Here is a 19,113-nt window from a genome sequence, read left to right on the forward strand (position 1 = left end):
TTGGTATGAATCAGAGTTTAACACAATAGCATGGTAAATTCTTATGAAATTGATTTATGCTTTCTTCATTTACCTCTATGCCGAAATATGTTTTATGTTTAGATTTGCTTCCTTAGGATTATGACTTGATTTTTCTATTTGTTCAAAGTTATCTGTAGGTATATATTCTTTGGGGATAGTGATAATTAAGAAATACTATTTGAAGGCTTACTTTATTGGAAGATTTAGTTACTAACATTTTCATAATATAATGAGTAATAGAAAATTTGCATTGAGATTTATTGAATAAACCTGACATATTTAAACTGTTTGCCATAATTATGAGTCTAGCACCTGTATGCCACAACAGTATTTTGAAGTACTATACTTTGCACCTTCTTCACTAAGAATTGATCTGATAAATTCCTTTTTGCTAGATTGTGTCATGTCCATCTTTTTAATACCCTCCTTGTTCATTATTAAGTGCTGTTAGCCATACTGTCTAATGAAAGGTACATCATATCAAGTCTGATTACTGCTCTAATGTTTTCCAAGCGTGCTTGGTGATGAGGCTGGCATATGAAACAATTTCCTGCAGTAATAAAACTAATTAAAGTAGGCAGTCATTCACACACCACTTTCTAATGAATTATAATAAGCTCATTAATCTCATCCACTCTTATTCCAAAAAGTCCACTGATAGGACCTGTAGGTAAGAGTACAATCCTCAGCCTTAAAAATGGACAGCAATCATAAAATCAGATTTGAGGCTTTAAGTTAAAAAATTACAAATTGCTAATCAGTGTTGTAAATGAAATGTGTAGCGTCCAAACTATGCTCAGATTATTTATTGACAAGATCCTTTTCTATTTGAGTTCTTATATATTTGATTTAATAAAGGGAAAAAGTGATTTATTGTAAAATAATGATTATTCACCACCTGAAAGCTAAAATTGAATGAGCCCACTCACATGTCTTCTTATATAGATCATATGGGAATCATGAATTGACTACTTGAAATCAAGTCATAAAATCATAGCCTGTTTTCTCTCCAGTGAGGGCTGGAGTATCTTCTTAAAATGTCAAAACATAATAATAATTATTCTTTTGTTAATTCTTCTCCAGCTTTGTGAGGTGCCTGATCAAACAGTGTAGCGAATTATTATTCCATTCTGTTACAAACAGTTTGGAATGTAGACCTATTGTATTTGAAACAGTTTTACAGTAAAAGAGATAAGGTTGTAAAATGTAAAACATGGAGAGATGATTTTTGAGCTATAAATGTGAACAGTAAGAAAAGATCATTTTGAGGGAAATTTTGTTTTATCTTCATTATAAGTTGATGTTTTTTAAATGCAGCAGTTTCTATTCTGAAGCTGATTACTACTGTGACACATATATGGACTTATTTCCTTAGAAGTGACTTATAAATATGTAGATTTCAAAATTAATGCAGAATAACAATGATGGGTTAACTGCAAATAGTAAGGTACATTTTTCACTTATCGAAAATATATGTTCAAAATTATTGTCTACATTCATGAATTTTTAGCTAATATTTCATATTCTTTACAGAGAAAGAGATTGGATATTTGGTGCATAGTATTTTCTTTTGTGAAATAGATGTTTAAAAATCTAACCACTTTGGTAGGTAGAGGTTTTCCTAAACCTATCACTGAGGAAAACGTCTCTCAATCTAGAAACAGCTATCTAGTTACCATGTATGTGAAGGAGAGTTGGTTCTGTGCTGTGAACAATTAGGGGACCTGACTTTGGCAAAGACTTCTCCATTATGTAGTAGTATGGCTTGAGACAGCAACTTAGATAGCATGTAATGCATCCTTCTTTGTAAAATGAGGGGGTTAGGCTAGAGCAGCATGTCCTTAAATATGGAAAGTACCAGAGAGTAAATCTGATGTTTTCAATAATTCTTGGATACAACAGTAAAACAATTGTAGTGTATGAAGTAATGCAATTTCCCTTTTAAATTCCAATTCAGTTCTCCTGAAATTAAGGAGGTAAGTTTTGGGCTGTAAGTTGTTAATACACTGGCAAATCTTACTTTTTGTTTTGACAAAGCGGTTAGATCACCTCATACGTACAAAGAGACAAGGGAGACGTGCTGCTGAACAGAAGAATTTTGAATTTAAGTCTTTTGGCTAAAAGAAGAAAATTTCTTGAACATTATCCCAAAGATAATAGAAAATTTCACAAAAGTCTTAAGAAAATGTTCAGAGCTCAAACTGACCTTGTTTTGAACAGAAATCCTTATTTGAAAAAGACTTGCTCCAATTAGTAGATTTAATTAATGGCATCTACTGTAAGTTAGCTATCCATTGAATAAACATTGGTAATAGATTTTAATGTTAATAGGAAACATGACTTACCATCACAATATCCAACACTTATTTAATGCTTAATAACTAATATTTGTTGAGTGCTTGGAAGTCAGGCACTCCTAAATTCTTTACATGTATTAACATGTTAGTGTTCACCATACAGGTTAATGTTTACAACAACTTTATTAAATAAGCACTGATATTTTCCCCATTTTACAAATGAGGAAACTGAAGTGCCAAGAGATTTGAGCAGTTTGAGAAAGGTCAGACGGGGTAAATGACAAAGTTTTAAAAATTCTATAAGTACCCACTATTCTATGCATTTCTCTCTCTCACTGTTCTCTATCTCACCATCCCCAGTAATCCTTAGTTAGCTTCATGCTCTCCGTTCTCAACCATAAGCTTGTATCTTTCAACATTATATTCACAATATCTGAACAAGAAAAGCATTCAGAAGGTATTTGTTGAAATTCATATGAATGAATTAATTAATCAATGAATCTGTGCTATAAAACAGACAACTTAAAAATGCGTCTAAGCATAACTTATTGGACTTTAAGACCTCACATTCAGTACTTCTTATTTTCCTCCTTGTCTCAGTTTTCTTCTGATCATCTGTTACTAATCATGGATAATTTGAAAAATTGTGCTTTCATGAATACCAGAAAAATGTGCTTTCATATCAGAATGTACAGGTTCTATTGATACGCCATCACTTATCTCCATCCATATACTTAACTGCATGACTTTGAAAAATGTATTTAACTTTCTCAGAGTTTCAGTTTTATTATCTGTACAATATAGATATTAATATATATTGTATCTAGCCAGCAGGATTTTTGTATTAACTACTTTAAACACATTAAAATGTGTTTTATTAGTTAATACAAATGTTCAGCATATTGTAGATGTGTTATGAAAGAGGCAATATAACATCATATTGAAATAGCTAGAAATTAAAGCCTATCAGGCCAACTATTGCTGAAGAGTTCTGGGAGATTTGGTACAATGTTTATACATCTGAAGCATTAATTTATCAATGCTTAATCATAAAATACAAGTTCCTAACTCAGAGCAATTGTGAGGGCTAAATTTGATAATATGTTCAGAGTGCCTGGCATGCAGATAAAACCACATAAATATTAGTTGATCCTGTTTGTCATAGTATTCCTTTTAAAAAATGTTTTCGTATTCATTTGGTTTAATATCTGGGGAAATAAAAGACTCAAGACTGAATACATTTCCTAGACTATTTTCCTGGAATTCTCTCAAAAACATAACCACTATTTTTGCCTGTAACCAAATAACTCAAATTATATTATCTTGAACACTGTGCTACTTAAAGCTATGACTGCAAGAAGTAGAAAATTTAAAAATAACAAAAGCTAATTTGTTGAGTCTGTATTTTACACATCAGTGGCAATTGGAAGACTGTGATAGCAAGAAGATTTAAACTGTATCCTTGTATTCATAACTCCCTAAATAGAAAGAAATGCAATTCAGGCATTTGAAAAATATATTGGAGAAGATTAATTTGAAAATAGAATGTGCATGAGTGCATGGTTAGATGTATCTCTTGTTGGATGACTGCAAGGAAGCCTTGCTGTGAAAATATCTAAGAAGCAAAATTTATTGTAAACAAATTTTCCACTAAATGGCAGTATATTATTGGGAATACATTTCTTTAAAAAAAAAAAAAAACTAAATGAAACCCATAGACAACGTATTTTTAGAAAAATCTGTCATTCCACAAACCAACACTTCAGAGATTACACATTTTTTTTCTGTATCTTGCCATTTGCCTGCGGAGCGAACATTTTTTTGCAGTGAAGCAAGTGAACTGCATGTGGTATACCACGTTTAAACTAGAGGGCACCCTGCATTTCTCAAGATTCCCAGTTCCTTAGAGATAAGGTATAAAAATTGGTGGTTGACTTAAAAAAAACTCTTTATTAACTTTAATATTAAGCCATATTAAATTAATTTACTATTGCGTATTTCAAAATCAGATGTATTAATAACTTGGTAAAAATTACCTTAGACAGTATTTGAGCATTTTCCCAGAGCACTTAGGACAATTCTATAATTCAGGGCCACTACTATTGTCTTATTTAAATATACTATTATCTCCTTCTTCTAATATTGTAATAGCCTCCTAGGTGGCATTCTCACTTCCTCTCTTACAATCTTATCTGCTCTTATTTCCCTCAATGGATCTTCCTTACAGATTTATGCAAATATTATGTCATATCCCTGTTAAAAACTCTTTAGTGCTTCATTAATTTTCTGTATTCTTAAGATGAAGTCTAAGAAGCACAAATGATATGACTTACTTTCCAGCATTTCAAGTGCCATTCAATCCAATTGCGCTTTGATATTTCATCTAAACTAAATATCTTTTACTTCTTTGAAATTTTTGTGTTCTCTTTTACACATTGAAGTGTTTTCTTCCTCTTTTTACATGGTAAAAATCTTACTCACCCTTCTGATCCTTTGAACATTACTTCTTCAAAAAAGACTAGGCTAGGTTTTCCTAGAATCTAATTATTCTCTTACGTAACACTCATCATACTTAAAAAAAAAAAAAATCTGTCTCTTGTGCAACTTGAATCTGTTCCTAGCACTATTTTATGTGGTTCTGTGTTCTCAGCTCTTTCTTTGCTCAATGGCTAGCATTTAACATTCACTTATTCCTAAATGCTTTACTGAATAAAAGTTAAAGTAATGGGTGTTATGACTTCAAACTCACACCAGTCTTTTCTGAAGAGTTACGCATGTATTCTTACAATTTCAGATTCTATAGCAGTCACCTTGGTGATCCCCTCCCCAAATAGACATTCTTCCTTGACACTGAGCCCAAAAGCTGAAAAATACCTGATATTTCCTTGAAGCTAGGGCTAGGACATGGGACCCAATCCTGGCCAATGGACCAGAGGAAAAACCTGGATAAAAAAGATAGTGAGGAGAAAATGTCCTTCCCCCTATTAAATACAGTTGACCAAGAACATGCTTTTTGGATCTGCGTTTGCCTTCTAGCAACTATGAAGAAACATACCTGAGAACAAATGCCAAACCTTTGCAGATGGGTGAAAATAAAATATATGATATGTGGACCTTTGATGATATTCTTGTGCTGCTGAATTAACCGAGCCTGGAACCACCTACCTCTAGTCATCTTGTTATATAAGATAATACATATTGTTTCTATTTAAGTCATTTATAAGTAGGTATCTTTTTATTTACTGTCAAAAGGACCTTCACTGATATAGATGCCCTCAAGACTTGACCTCTGATTTCCTGTTATGCAGTTAGGGTAATCATCTGTTGGAGTAGGGAAGCCTAGCCTATCTACTTCTCAGTGTGGACAAGTTTGATCTTTAACTTCTGTGCTCTAGTTTTCCAAAAAGGAGATAGACTGGAATCTTTAAAAAGTAAGTCTAAACATCAGTGTCCTTTTATACTTCTTGTCTAAATAATCTCTAAGAACATTTAAGATTTGTTGATACTCCCCAAAGTAATTCAAGCAAAATGCTGAGCTGGTAGAAGTATAAGGACTGTTATTTCTTTTTATTGTTTTTATAGACCACATACTCTAGGGAATTCTGAAAACCTGACTAATGTTAATTGAAGATTGGGGTTCAGGAGGCCCAGATTATCCATCATGACTTATTTAAAAGTTGAAGATGAAAGGAAAGAGTAAAGACTTTTTCCATCCAGTTCTCTAGTCTGAAAGGAAAAGAGTAGGCAAAGAACAATAGGCTTTTCTGTATTATCATTTTCATTCAAATGATTCTTTAAGTGAACTAGGGAGGCTCTGTAAGAAAGACAGCTGGTCAGCAAGCCTCCTTGCTCCAAAAATAGTCCTTTTCTACGTTATTAACATAGTTTGTAAACTAAATTGACTGAAGTATCAATATTTCTATGTAAGTGTGATCTTTAAGAGACCATAAACTCAGTTTATTAGGCTGTTCTTGCATTGATATAAAGTAATATCTGAGACTAGATCATTTATAAGAAAAGAGGTATAATTGTCTCATGGTTCTGCAGACTGTACAGGAATCATAGCAGCATGTGCTGCTGGGGAGGCCTCAGGAAGTTTCCGAGCATGGCAGAAAGCAAAGGGAAAGCAGGCACATCACATGGTGAGAACAGGAACAAGAACAAGGGAGAGTGGTTAGGAGGTGCCACAGAGTGTTAAATGACCAGATCTCACAAGAACTATCAGGAAGACAGCACCAAGCCAGGAGGGATCCACTTCCATGATCCACCACCTCCCACCAGGCGCCCCCTCCAGCACTGGGGATCACAATTTGACATGAGATTTGGACAGAGACAAATATCCAAACTATATCACTCAGAATCTAGAATAGAAAGGGTATGCCCCATAATACTTTTATTCTCTACAGAAACCAACAATGTGCTGAGCTCAAAGAATAGGGATCCATCAAATATGAATGTGTGAACCTGTTTTGTACTGTATCTGTGGAATCCTGGTTACTGGGGCTTTGAGCCACTGTCCCATAAAATCTCTATAATACTACCTAACTCATGGGGTTTCTTTAAAATCTAATTTAATGAAATGATGGACACAAAGCCCATGGAACTGAGTGTCTAATCTTCTCTTATTTGATTAGAGGTTAAACTTGGAAGACTTTTTCAGATAAAATATGAAATATATAAATGAGTTAAATTGTTGTTACTTTCCTTGTGAGGTTAAAAACAATAAGGTATTTTTAATACGTTTTTCTGTGTTCTCTTAAAAATAGCTTTACATGTATTATGCAATCTTGGCTTTAGATATTGGGGACAACAAAAATTTTTGCAGTTTTCCCAGTTTTCTATAGTTGTTATTTCTATGTATGAAATCCTGTCTTTTGTTATTGAAATATTATCTTTTATTTTAGCTCTTTTGATAACTTTTATGTTTGCCTTGAGCAAGTCACTTATCTTTTCTATTTCTATTTTCTATTTCAGTTTGTTTATGAAAGACGGTAATAATGATTGTGATGTACTTTATAAAAAAAGATAAAATCATATTGAAAAGACTGTTGAATATGAAAGCAGTGCATTAAATGCCAGATATAGGAACAAAAATAAAATGAAGAACATTTATATTATGAAGTATTTTCCTAAATAGATTTAGTACTGTGAAAGGCAGTAAAATTATTTCCTGATAAACACTTTCTTGAGTATTCAAGGATTAATTGTCCAGGATAAGAAAGAAATCCAGAGTCTTGACTGTATTGCATATTTCCTGGTCTGCCGTCACTGAATAGTTAATTAGAATACCACCAGGAGGCGTCTTCTTGGATCATTGATGGACTGTATTGGTGGGCAAAAAATATTTTTCCTTAAGGAATTTGCAGACTAATCTAAGGAAATAAAAATCAATTTTAACTTCAAACTTTAGCCTAATTTTTTATCTAAAGCAGTAAAGCTATAGAAGATAGTAGATCACTCACACATTCATTCATTCAATTGATATTTATTGAACTCCTCCTCTGTGAAAGTTATTGGACTAGATGATTTGAGATGTACAAAGACAAAATATGACTTCTATCCTCCAAGAGCTTATCGTTAATAGGAAAGCTAAGAAATATATATAAATTATTAAGGCTCCTTTAGTGAGTGTTGGAACAAAGGCAGGGAAAGCAGTTATGAATATTTCTAACCCGATATAAAAGCAGTGGCAATAGGAATTGAAGGAAATGAATGAATTAAAATAATTTTGAGTAAAAAAGGGGATTATTTGTCAACTGGATATGGAATGTGAGAGAAGATGAGAAGTCAAGGACAGGGATTTCTGGTTTCTTCTCTTAACAGCTAAAAAGCTTGGAAGACATTACTCCTTCCAAGCTTATTTATTCCTTGAAATAAGAAAAAGTTGAACAAACTGAAAGTCAACAATTTTTCTGGGGCTCATCAGAGAAATAAGGCTATAGAACTAACTGCTATTCCCAAATCTGGAGAGGCAGGCGATTATAGAGAACAGCAGCTAAGATCCATTTAACTGCAGCAGAAGTCACTGAAACCATAAACTGGTCAGGACACTTAAATGGTAATTGTGATGAATATCTGACTGAAGGCTGAGTGTGGACTCGCTTGAGAGTAAGAAACTTTAGGGACCACATTCTTAGGGAAGCCCCCATACTTTCATGACTCTCACCTCTAGGGATCCTATTAGGTTCTCATGGTAAATGACTAAGAAAAACTATCCTTTTTCTTTGTCAGAGGTAGAGAAAAGTAACCATTTGAAGTATGCCTAGAGCATTCTCTATAACACAGGCCTCTTTTAAGGAGAAAAAAACTTTACCTGTCAAATCTTTATCTCACCAAGGAGAAAGAGTACTTACTCAATTCCAGGTCTCTCTAACCTTTCTGACAACGTTATATAGGAGAAATAAAACTGTGATGGTAAATTTTATAATATGTGGCAACTTAATACACTAAGAAAGACTTGTGAAAGATACAGCCCAGGGATACAGGCCTACTTAAGACCAGATTTAATCATAAGATCATAGAATGCTTTCCCTCCCTAACTTTTTACCACTACATCAACAGGACTCCAGTATAATAAGTGAATTATAGCCGAAAGAGCTGGAAAACACACACTGCAACTTAGGAGTTCTGAGGGTAACTCAAAATACCACAGGTAGACTAAAAAAAAAAAAAAAAAAAAAAAAAAAGACTATAAGGGATTTGAAGCCTCTGGTGTCTACAGCTACAGAAAATATTAAACACCACAACTTTTAGCAAGATTAATGTAAAACTTCACACTATTTACCTCAATTATTACTCCTCAATATATCATGTACAGTTTTCCATAATAGTAATACAGTCACGCTGAAAGGCAGTGGGGAAAACATACAATCTGAAGAAGCAAAGCAAGCAGCAGAGCAGACTCAGATTTGACACAGATTTTGGAATTATCAGTCTGGGACCTTAAAATAACTAAACATGCCAATAGAAACCTTCTTGCTGAAATGCAGAGGCAAAAGAATGAAAAAAAAAAAAATAGAATATCCAAGAATTCTGGGATAATTTTAAAGACTGTAACATGAGCATCATTGAATACTAATAAAAGAGGAATGAGAATAGGGCAGAAGAAATGTTTCAAGTAATGATGGTTATGCATTTTTCAAAATTAATGACAGATACTCATACCATCCATCCAGGAAGTTCAGAGAAGACTAAGTGATATAAACATGGAGAAATCTATGCTAGTACACATCATTTCAAAGCTGAACAAAACCAAAGACAAGGAGAAAATCTTGAAAGAAAAAATAATAGAGAAAGAAAACACCTTACTTATAAACCAAACTGTAAGGCCGGTAGCCTCTCTGGGAGCACGGACACAGACCACCCCCCCCTGCCTTTTTTCCAAAGCCTGGACGAGCTCAGGCAAACTCAGACATGCTCAGGCATGTTCCCTTCTCCCATACTCGCACAGCCTGACCTTCCCTTAAAAAGCCCAGTATGCAAACAAGGTGCTGCAACCCTAGCCTCTTTCTAGCCAATAGCAGCCAAGTCTTTCTAACCAATAGCAGCCAAGTCTTTCTAACTAATAGCAGCCAAGTCTTTCTGGCCAATAACAGCTGAGCCTTTCTAGCCAATGGCACCCAAGTAATTCTAACCAACGGCAAGCCAAGTCCTAGCTGAAGGCTTGTAATTCTACCCAATGACAGTCTTGCCCTCCCACAACCAATCGAGCTATTTCACTCCCTATAAAACCCCATGTCTGAGAGGAGTCCATGCGACTTCTCCGGTCCCTCCTGTTGGACCGCAGAACCTCGTCCGGGAGCCTGAATAAACCCTTCGCATTGGATCTTCTTGTGCTGGCCTCAGATTCTTCGTTTTAAACTCGGTGAGAACAAACCTTACACAAACAAATATAAAAACTAACGTAGACTTGTCAGAAACATGCCGGCAAAATAATGGAGTGAGTGTTAACCTGAGGACGAATCCAGTTTCTCAATTAAGTTACAGAAGACATGATGCTACCTGAGACCAGAAGTGTAGGGGAAGTAGCTTGTTGCTGCTTAGGGTGAGGACTTTAGCTCTGAAAGTTTGAATCTAGCACACAAGTGCAGATTTCTAGGAGAAGTTAAAAATTTGACACAGAGGCTGGACATGGTGGCTCACACCTGTAATCCCAGCACTTTGGGAAGCCAAAGCAGAAGGATTGCTTGATCAAGCCCAGAAATTTGAGGCCAGCCTGGGAAACAGGGAAAAAAAACTTAAAAATTAACTTAGTGTGATAGTGCATGCCTGTAGACCTAGCTACACAGGAGACTGAAATGAGAGGGTTGTTTGAGCCTGGGAGATCGAGGCTCCAGTAAGCATCATACTAGTTATAAATGCATATGCTGATTTTATATATTTTAGTAATCATTCCTTTATTCAACTAATTTTCAATAACAGTGTGCTCTAAAAAGTGAGGTTACACAGATGAAAATGATGTGTTCTAATTCACGTCTCTAATTGATTTTCATAAACCTGGAGCTGTGGAATGAGGAGTGGGATATATATAAATCTATAAATCTTTGAACTGCTTCCCAGATGATTTAGAAAAAGTCTACTTCCACACCCTACTGAAAACTACCTATATTGTTTATATGCATAGCTCAATATGCATATACTTCACTACAAATGACCCTTGAACAAGGGAGGTAGAGGCGCCAACCCCCATGCAGTTGAAAATTCATGTATACATTTTGATCCCCCTCAGCCTTAACTACTAACAGTCTACTGTTGACTAGAAGTCTTATTGATAACATAAACATTGCTGATTAACCTATATTTTGTACATGTATTATATACTGTATTCTTAAAGTAAGCTAGCGAAAAGAAAATGTTTTTAAGGAAATCATAAGGAAGAGAAAATATATATTATTCATTAAGTGGAAGTAGATTATCATAAACATCTTTATCTTCATCCTCTTCATATTGAGTAGGCTGAGGAGGAACAGGAAGATTAACAGGAACAGGGTTGGTCTTGCCTTCTCAGGAGTGGCAGAGGCATAAGAATATCCACTTATAAGTAGATTCACAGTTCAAACCTGTATGTTGTTATTATTGTTATTATTATTGATACAGGATTTCAATCTGTCATTCAAGCTGGAGATCACTTGGCAAGATCTCAGCTCACTACAACCTGTGCCTCCAGGGCTCAAGGGATCCTCCCATCTCAGCCTCCCAAGTATCTGGGACTAGAGACATGCACCACCATGCCCAGCTAATTTTTGTATTTTTTATGGAAATGGGATTTCATCATGTTTTCCAGGCTGCTCTGGAACTCTTGGACTCAAGCAATCCACCTTCCTTGGCCTCCCAAAGTGCTAGGATTATAGGCAGGAGCCACCACCCCCAGCCCAAACTTGTATATTCAAGGGTCAACTGTATGTAATTTTCCTGTGATTATGTTATAATCCTGTGACTTGACTGGCTCTCTTTTTAAGATGTTAGATGTTGTGCAGCTGGATAAAGTTAAAGTAGCAATGGAAGAACAGGAATCATATTTACATTCATAGTCAAAGTAAATAAAAAAGTCTATTACTTTCAAGATAATATAATACCATTAAAGTGCAAATCTCTCAGTGTGACAGGTTCTGAAAAATACAATTTCTATGTTCAAGTAAAATAACTTGACAATTATTGACAGAAATAAGGTACCATTCACCTTTATGAAATGCTAGTTTTTAAATAAATCTCAATCCCATGCCATTTAAAACTATATGTTAAATTTGTACGTTTTCATAAGTTGCCACATTTTTTACAATGTTAACATTTTAGTAGGTTTACAGTAACATCTTTTTGAACTGTCGCTGTATTTTTTAACTTAATTAACAAAATGTGAATTGCTTTTTTACTTGTAAAGCGTTCTTAAAATCCAAAGGATTAAAAAAATGCCATTTTTTCCCTGCAATTGCTTGTAATTGAGGTTTTTTTCATCATTTGCTATGTAGCAAATATTCATATAGTTTTCATTTTGTGGAGCTGAGAGGTACTTATGTGAAATTGTTTCCAAACTTTATCTTTTCCCTTTTCTCTAAAACAAATTTCTGGCATTGTTGACTTAAATTATTTTCCTCCCTACAGTCTGGAGGGGGCTGCGGGGGATTCTTCTTTGTCAGACACTTTCTCAAGGGCTTTCATAATGTGCAATCAGGAGGAAAGCTGGGCAGATAAAAAGACAATGGCTCCTAAGCAATGTTCTGTACAGAGGAGAGTGGGGTAGTATTAAAAACTACTGTTGAGAAATATGTGTTATAATAATGATGTTCAAGATATACAAATGAAGATCTTCAAATGTTGTGAATTTTCTTTTTTGGTCTCATTATTTTCTTTTGAACACAGTATTACTCAGAGACTATAACATGGTTTCAATAGGTTATATGGTTGCTAAATATCTCTTAATAAATATTTTGTTTCCTAGATATGTATTTTTTCTAGTACATAGAGCCTTTAATATTGTAAGCATATTACTCAAAATTTGGAAATTAAAAAAATTTAAATCTCATATAAATCTAAAACTCTAGCAAAATAATTGTCATAATTTTGCATATTTTTATATTCTTCTTTTAAAATTCCATTTACAATAAAAGTGTATTTTTCATTTACCACATGTAATTTACCACGTTTTCATTTACCATTCATTTTGTGTATGGAAAATGGAAAATCTCTGTTTTTCCTCTTCTCTCACACCACTGCAGTGAACACTGAAGATATCCATGACCAAATGTGTCTTGTGTGGTGAGGGGGTTCCCCACACACCAAGCAGCAGACATCAGCTGGGTGTCCTCCAATGCAATTCTGATGCTATCTTCCTGAAGATACTATCAGATTCAACAGGTTTGGGCCTCATTCCCCAAGAGGGCCCCTCCCTTCTTTAGACACCAGGGGCATGTCTGGTCCTCTGGAACATCTGAATGACCAGCTTCAAGTTGGGGTTTCTATAACCCCCTCTGTGTTGTATTAACTTTCTGGAGTGGCTCACAGAACTCAGGGAATCACTAACTTAACATTTGCCAGTTGATTATAAAGAATATTCCAAAGGATACAGATGAAATGACCATAGGGTGAGTTATGAGGGAAGGGACACAAAGCTTCCTTGCACTCTCTGGGCATGCCACCTTCTAAGAACTTCACATGTTCATTCTGCCATCCTAAAGCTCTTGGAACTTAATTCTCTTGGATTTTTATGGAAGCATTCCTCCTCCAGGGTATTAGGTAGGACCCTCTGAGGGGAGGGACTTAACACAATTTAAAAAGCATGGGAAGATTAGAGTCCTGCCCCAAGAACGAAAGGAGAGATATTCTGTTTCCTGAGGCCTTTCCTTGTGGTCTAACACACCCATTATAACAAAAAACTGTAACAAAGGCTATGGGAGTTATGAGCCACTGTGGATGAAAACCAATATATATTCAATTATAACATTACAAATTTGTGACTATTTTTTTTGAATGCATAAGTTTCAGTGAATAGATTTACTATTATTGAATAACAATTTTTTAATTATTGTATAGTAAGGTTGCTTTCAACATTTAGACATTACAATGCTAAGTATCTGTCAAGTGGCCTCTAGTTTTCAGTTTTCAAAGATTTTTCTTTTAATTAATAAGGCTCAAATGAGATGGGGATGGAGTATGTGTAGCAGGGTATTTATTCAAATTTTTTCCCACACGTGGAGGTGACACTTCTCTCACAACTTGATTATATGTGAAAAGGAATTTGAACAATTTTATGTCCCCATGAACTTTATCATGTACTGATTAGAGGTCAAAGTGACCTTGACCTTGACCTTGATGAGATTGTCTAGATATTTTGACTGGCATTTTGACTGGCATTGTCTAGATGTTTTGACTAGAAAGTGGTGAAACGTTCTAAATGTGGTGGTGGCTGTCCAACTATATGCAAGATGTAGTGTCCCCAATAGTAAGTTTTGCAGTTTATTTGAATGATTAGATGAGTGTAGTGTGAAGGTGAAACTACTGCTACATACACTGACTTAAGTAGGCAGCTGATCATGAATCAAGTAGTGACTAAATATGGACAGATAAGGGTTCTTTATTTTTATGACTTACAGAAATAAAAAATGCATTACTATTATATTAGAAATTCTGGTAAGCCCATCAATTTCTAATATTACCCTAAGTTAGAAATAAGAATAAGCACTTAGAGAGCTTTGAAGGTGAGAAACTAAGGTAGAAAATGATCATGGGCTATTTTCCATCTATTGTGTGTTTTTCCATCCATTCTTCTTTTTCTTTGTTCATTTATCAGTTATTGGAAAATCAGATATCAAGTCAATTACTTATATATGATCTATAAAGTGTAGTTATTGAAAATTATGGGTGTACCTATGTATTAGTTTCCTAAGGCTGTCATAAAACATACTACACACAAACTAAGTGGCTTAGACAGTGGGAATCTATTGTCACAGTTCTGGAGACTAGAATTCTGAGATGAAGGTGTTGGTAGGACCAAGCACCCTTCAAAGTTGCTAGGGAAGAATCTATTCTGGACAAGCCTGGTATCTAGTGGTTTCTTGGTTTGTTATGGTATAACTTGAATCTTCATATTGTGGCTTCCTGTATGTGTCCTTTGTGTCCAAATTTCCCCTTTTTTTAAATAAGGAAAATAGTCGTTATAAAAAGACCCACTTCCCTCTAGTATTTTCTCTTTTTAACTAATTATGTCTGCAAAGACCTTATTTCCAAATGATATATTCTGAGTTACCAGGAGTTAGGACTTCAACATAGGAGTTGAATGGAGAGCCAGGGAGAAACAATTCAATCATTAACAATCAATTGCAGAGTTAAAGTTCATTAGAAAGGGGATCCTTTATCATTGGCTCACTGTCAATAAAAGATTAATTTCTTCTGTTCACAGATAGTTCTCTGCCTGCTTATGTACTGAATCTCATTCTTTGTTAACACCTGAAAGATTTTCCTCCCCTCAGGCATTAGTATTTCCCTGGTATTTATAAATTACTGGATCATTTTAGTCAGCATTTAAACCTGCTTAAGCTTTTCTGTCTAACACACACACACTCCCCCCCAACACACACACACCCGCCCCCGCCGCCCACACACACACATCCCATCTCAATCCTGTTAACTACTATTCTTCTTCTGTGCACAAGTTTATTGAAAGAAGCTTGCCTTCTGATAATTAAGTAGTTGGTCTCTTACTACCTTTTAACTTTCAGTTTATTTTGGAACTCTGTGTAATCTGGATTCTGCTTCTAAAACACCATCCAGAGCAGCTTTGATAATGTCAACAGTGACTTAATTTTTTAATAAGCCCAGTGAAAACCATTCAGTCTTACTTTACTTCCTCTCTGTTACATCTAGCATTATTGATCTTGCTCTCCTTAAATTTATTTGCTCCTTAAGCTATTGTGACACAATTTATTTTATCTCCTTATGTTGGTTTCATTTTTCTTCACAATCACTTCTTTTTGTTTTTCAACTATTGATTTTTACTACATGAATATCCTGGTGATTCTCACATCTCCATTTTCTGATCAGGTATTTCTCTTTTGAGCTCATACCCACATAGTCAATGCCTACTGATATGATTTGGCTGTGTCCCCACCCAAATCTCATCTTGAATTGTAGCTCCCACAATTCCCACGTGTCACTGGAGGAAATTGGTGGGAGGTAATTGAATCATGAGGGCACATCTTTCCTGTGCTGTTCTTGTGATAGTGAATAATTCTCATGAGATCTTATGGTTTTAAAGATGGGAGTTTCCCTGCACAAGTTTTTTTTTTTTTTTTTGCCTGCTGCCATTCATGTAAGATGTGACTTGCTTCTCTTTGACTTCTGCCATGACTGTGAGGCCTCCCTAGCCATGTGGATCTGTAAGTCCATTAAACCTCTTTTACTTCCTAGTCTTGGTTATGTCTTTATCATCAACGTGAAAATGGACTATCATACCTACTATATTTCTTCAGCTGGATGTTATAAGGAACATTGCAATTGAGCTCATTATATTTTTTATCTTAAATTTCCATCTGAAATTTTATTTGCTCTCAACAAGAGTGAGCAGTACTTCCATTCCACTAGTATACATGCCAAAACATAAGGTTATTCTTGACTCTCCCCTCTCATTTGCCCTTCTCTACTCCACCCATATCTGTAGAGTCCATCTTCTAAGTAGCTTTCCAATTTACCTCCATAGCCCATCTTAATTTACATATTAATTATTTCCTGTGTACATTATTAAAATAACCTTTTAACAGTCTTTAGTCTTGGTCCTACACAGCCTTTTCTTTATCCTGTAACCAGAGTATACTGCATAAATTTAAATATGATTATAATTTTCCATGATTAAAATTTATTATTGATATACCACAGCCTTCTGAATAAAATATAATTTAACATGGAATAAATGACTATGATTTGATTCTTTTTTGTTTCTCTTTGCCAAGTATACCTCTCTACACCAGTATACTGAAATACTTTTTCCCCGAGCTCTTGCCTCCAGGAATTTTAATGTTACTACCTTTGCTTAGAAAATACTTGGCTTTCTATTACTAATTCCTTCTGACCGCTGTGATTCTGGATACATATTTTTTTCCCCCAAGAAATCTTTATCTGACTGTACTACCTTGGTCTATGTATTTGTTTTCTTTTGCTGGGAGGCAAGTTATTACAAACTGGAACTTCCCAACAAGTTCCTCATTTCCATCTGAGACCACTTCAGCCTGCACTTCATTGTTCATATAACTATCAGCATTTTGGTCAAACCCATTCAACAAGTCTCTAGGCATCTTCTTGTCTTCTGAGCCCTACAAGTCTCCAGGAAATTCCAAACTTTCCCACATTTTCCTGTCTTCATCTGAGGCCTCCAAACTGTTCTGACCTCTGCCTGTTTACCCAGTTCCAAAGTCACTTCCACATTTTCAGGTATCTTTATAGCAGCAGCCCATTCTCTGCTGTACCAATGTACTGTATTAGTCTGCTGTCATGTTGTTATGAAGAAATACGCAAGACTGGATAATTTATAAAGAAAATATTTTTAATTGACCCACAGTTCTGCATGACTGGGGAAACCTTAGGGAACTTACAATCAGGGCAAAAGACACCTCTTGACAGGGCAGCAGGAGAGAGAAAGAGTGTTAAGCAAGGGGCAAGTCCCCTATAAAACCATGAAAACTCATGAGAACTTTTGTCATCAGAATATCATGGGGGAAAAACTGTCCCCATGATTCAGTTACCTCCCACTGGTCTTCCCATGACATTTGGGTTCTACAGGAACTACAATTCAAGATGAGATTTGGGTGGGGACACAGCCAAACCATAGCAGTGGGTAAAATACCATCAAACAATATTATATGATGCAGAGTAATCTTTTGTGAAGAGTCAACCAATGTGGTAAAAACTTCATTGTCTTACTTTAAGAAATTGCCACAGCCACACTAGCCTTCAATAACCATCACCCCAATCTGTCAGCAGCCATCAACATTGAGGCAAGACCCTCCACCAGCAAAAAGAGTACAAATCTCTGAATGGTCAGGTGATTATTATTTTTTAAAACATTTTTAAATAGAGATACACCATTTTATAATATATAATATGATTGAACAGTTAATAGGCTAAAGTATAGGCTAAATGTAAGTTTTATTTGCACTGGGAAACGCCAAAATTCATCAAAATAAAACACAGATTATTGTGATAGTTACTTTATTGCAGTTGCCTGGAACCCATCCCACAGTATCTCAGACAGATATACCCATATATGTATTGGTTTATGTTGTGTAGTCATAATCTAAAGCTTCAGCTAATGTTCATTGGCTTTTTGCAGTTTAGTTTTTTCACTTCCCGGACTCCCTGATACCACTATTTATTTTGAATCATGTTATCTGTAATTCCTGCACAGCACAATGTTGACATCTCTGCTTTTTTCCTCTCAAAAATTTTATATTGATGCCAGAATTTATGAAACCTTTCTGAAGCATTATTAATTTTTGTATTCTTCATTGTCACAATTCAGCATCCCATAAAAGAGCGTACTATCTATATTTTAGGATGTTCCAGAATTAGGAAAGTCTTTTCTCTCTGGTTTTTACTCTCCTTTATTATCATATAAAACCTGAGGGGCTTTACTCTCTCTTTTTTATCTAAAAAATGCATATGTATTCCCAAGCACTACCCAGTATTATTCATGCTGTCTTTCCCTGTGTCTGAAATGTATAGGGCCCCAGAGATGGCTTAGCTTCTTTCTTCCAGGAAGATGGCAGAAGGGTGCCCACTACCTATAGCCAAGCCCTCGTCAGTACTGTGTCCTGTGAGGTTTGAAATTTCTTTTGATGGTGTGACAGAATACATGGGCACTTGGATAGATAAAAGACAGAACTCATTGTTACTTACAGCTTGAAGGAAAGAAGGCTGCCCTGCAGGACCATGCAGTAGGTTGCACCTGGGGACAGTGTAGCAGCAAGCTGGAACTGTGGACAGCAGCTCGTGCTAGGCAGGCAAGGTGGGGAATGCCCAGTTGCACGGATTTCCTGTGGCTAGACTAATTAGATAATTCCAAGAGCTCTGGGGAATAGGGTCTGTCCCTAGTTGCCTGGTACTTTGCCTGGTGGATGGAGTAAAGGGGAGTACTGATAAGGCTGGTACCTGGAGTGTGAGGGCCTGATACAGGAAATGTTTGAGTGCAGATGTTTCAGCTGAAAAAGAAGGGGTCATATGGCCAGGCATGGTGGCTCACACCTGTAATTCCAGCACTTTGGGAGGTCAAGGCATGTGGATCACCTTTGGGAGGTCAAGAGATTGAGACCAT

At 35.5% G+C, this 19,113-nt stretch overlaps 1 protein-coding gene across 5 annotated transcripts in view; it reads left to right on the forward strand.

Annotated features, from left to right (window-relative positions):
* Window positions 1-19,113, forward strand: part of CCSER1 (coiled-coil serine rich protein 1) — a 1,355,695-nt gene that overhangs the window by 595,121 nt on the left and 741,461 nt on the right. The window contains exon 8 of one of the 5 annotated variants that reach the window (XM_012437741.2): window positions 5,901-7,439. The exons of the other annotated variants lie outside the window; for them this stretch is intronic. Coding sequence (XP_012293164.2) covers window positions 5,901-5,924 — 24 coding nt within the window. The 3' untranslated portion in view covers window positions 5,925-7,439. Of the gene's footprint in view, window positions 1-5,900; window positions 7,440-19,113 lie in introns of those variants that run through there. 5 annotated transcript variants of the gene reach the window in all.

This window comes from Aotus nancymaae, unplaced genomic scaffold, assembly GCF_030222135.1.
Source record: "Aotus nancymaae isolate 86718 unplaced genomic scaffold, 86718_ANA_hifiasm-v0.15.2.pri h1tg000006l, whole genome shotgun sequence".
In the NCBI taxonomy this organism is placed as follows: domain Eukaryota; kingdom Metazoa; phylum Chordata; class Mammalia; order Primates; family Aotidae; genus Aotus; species Aotus nancymaae.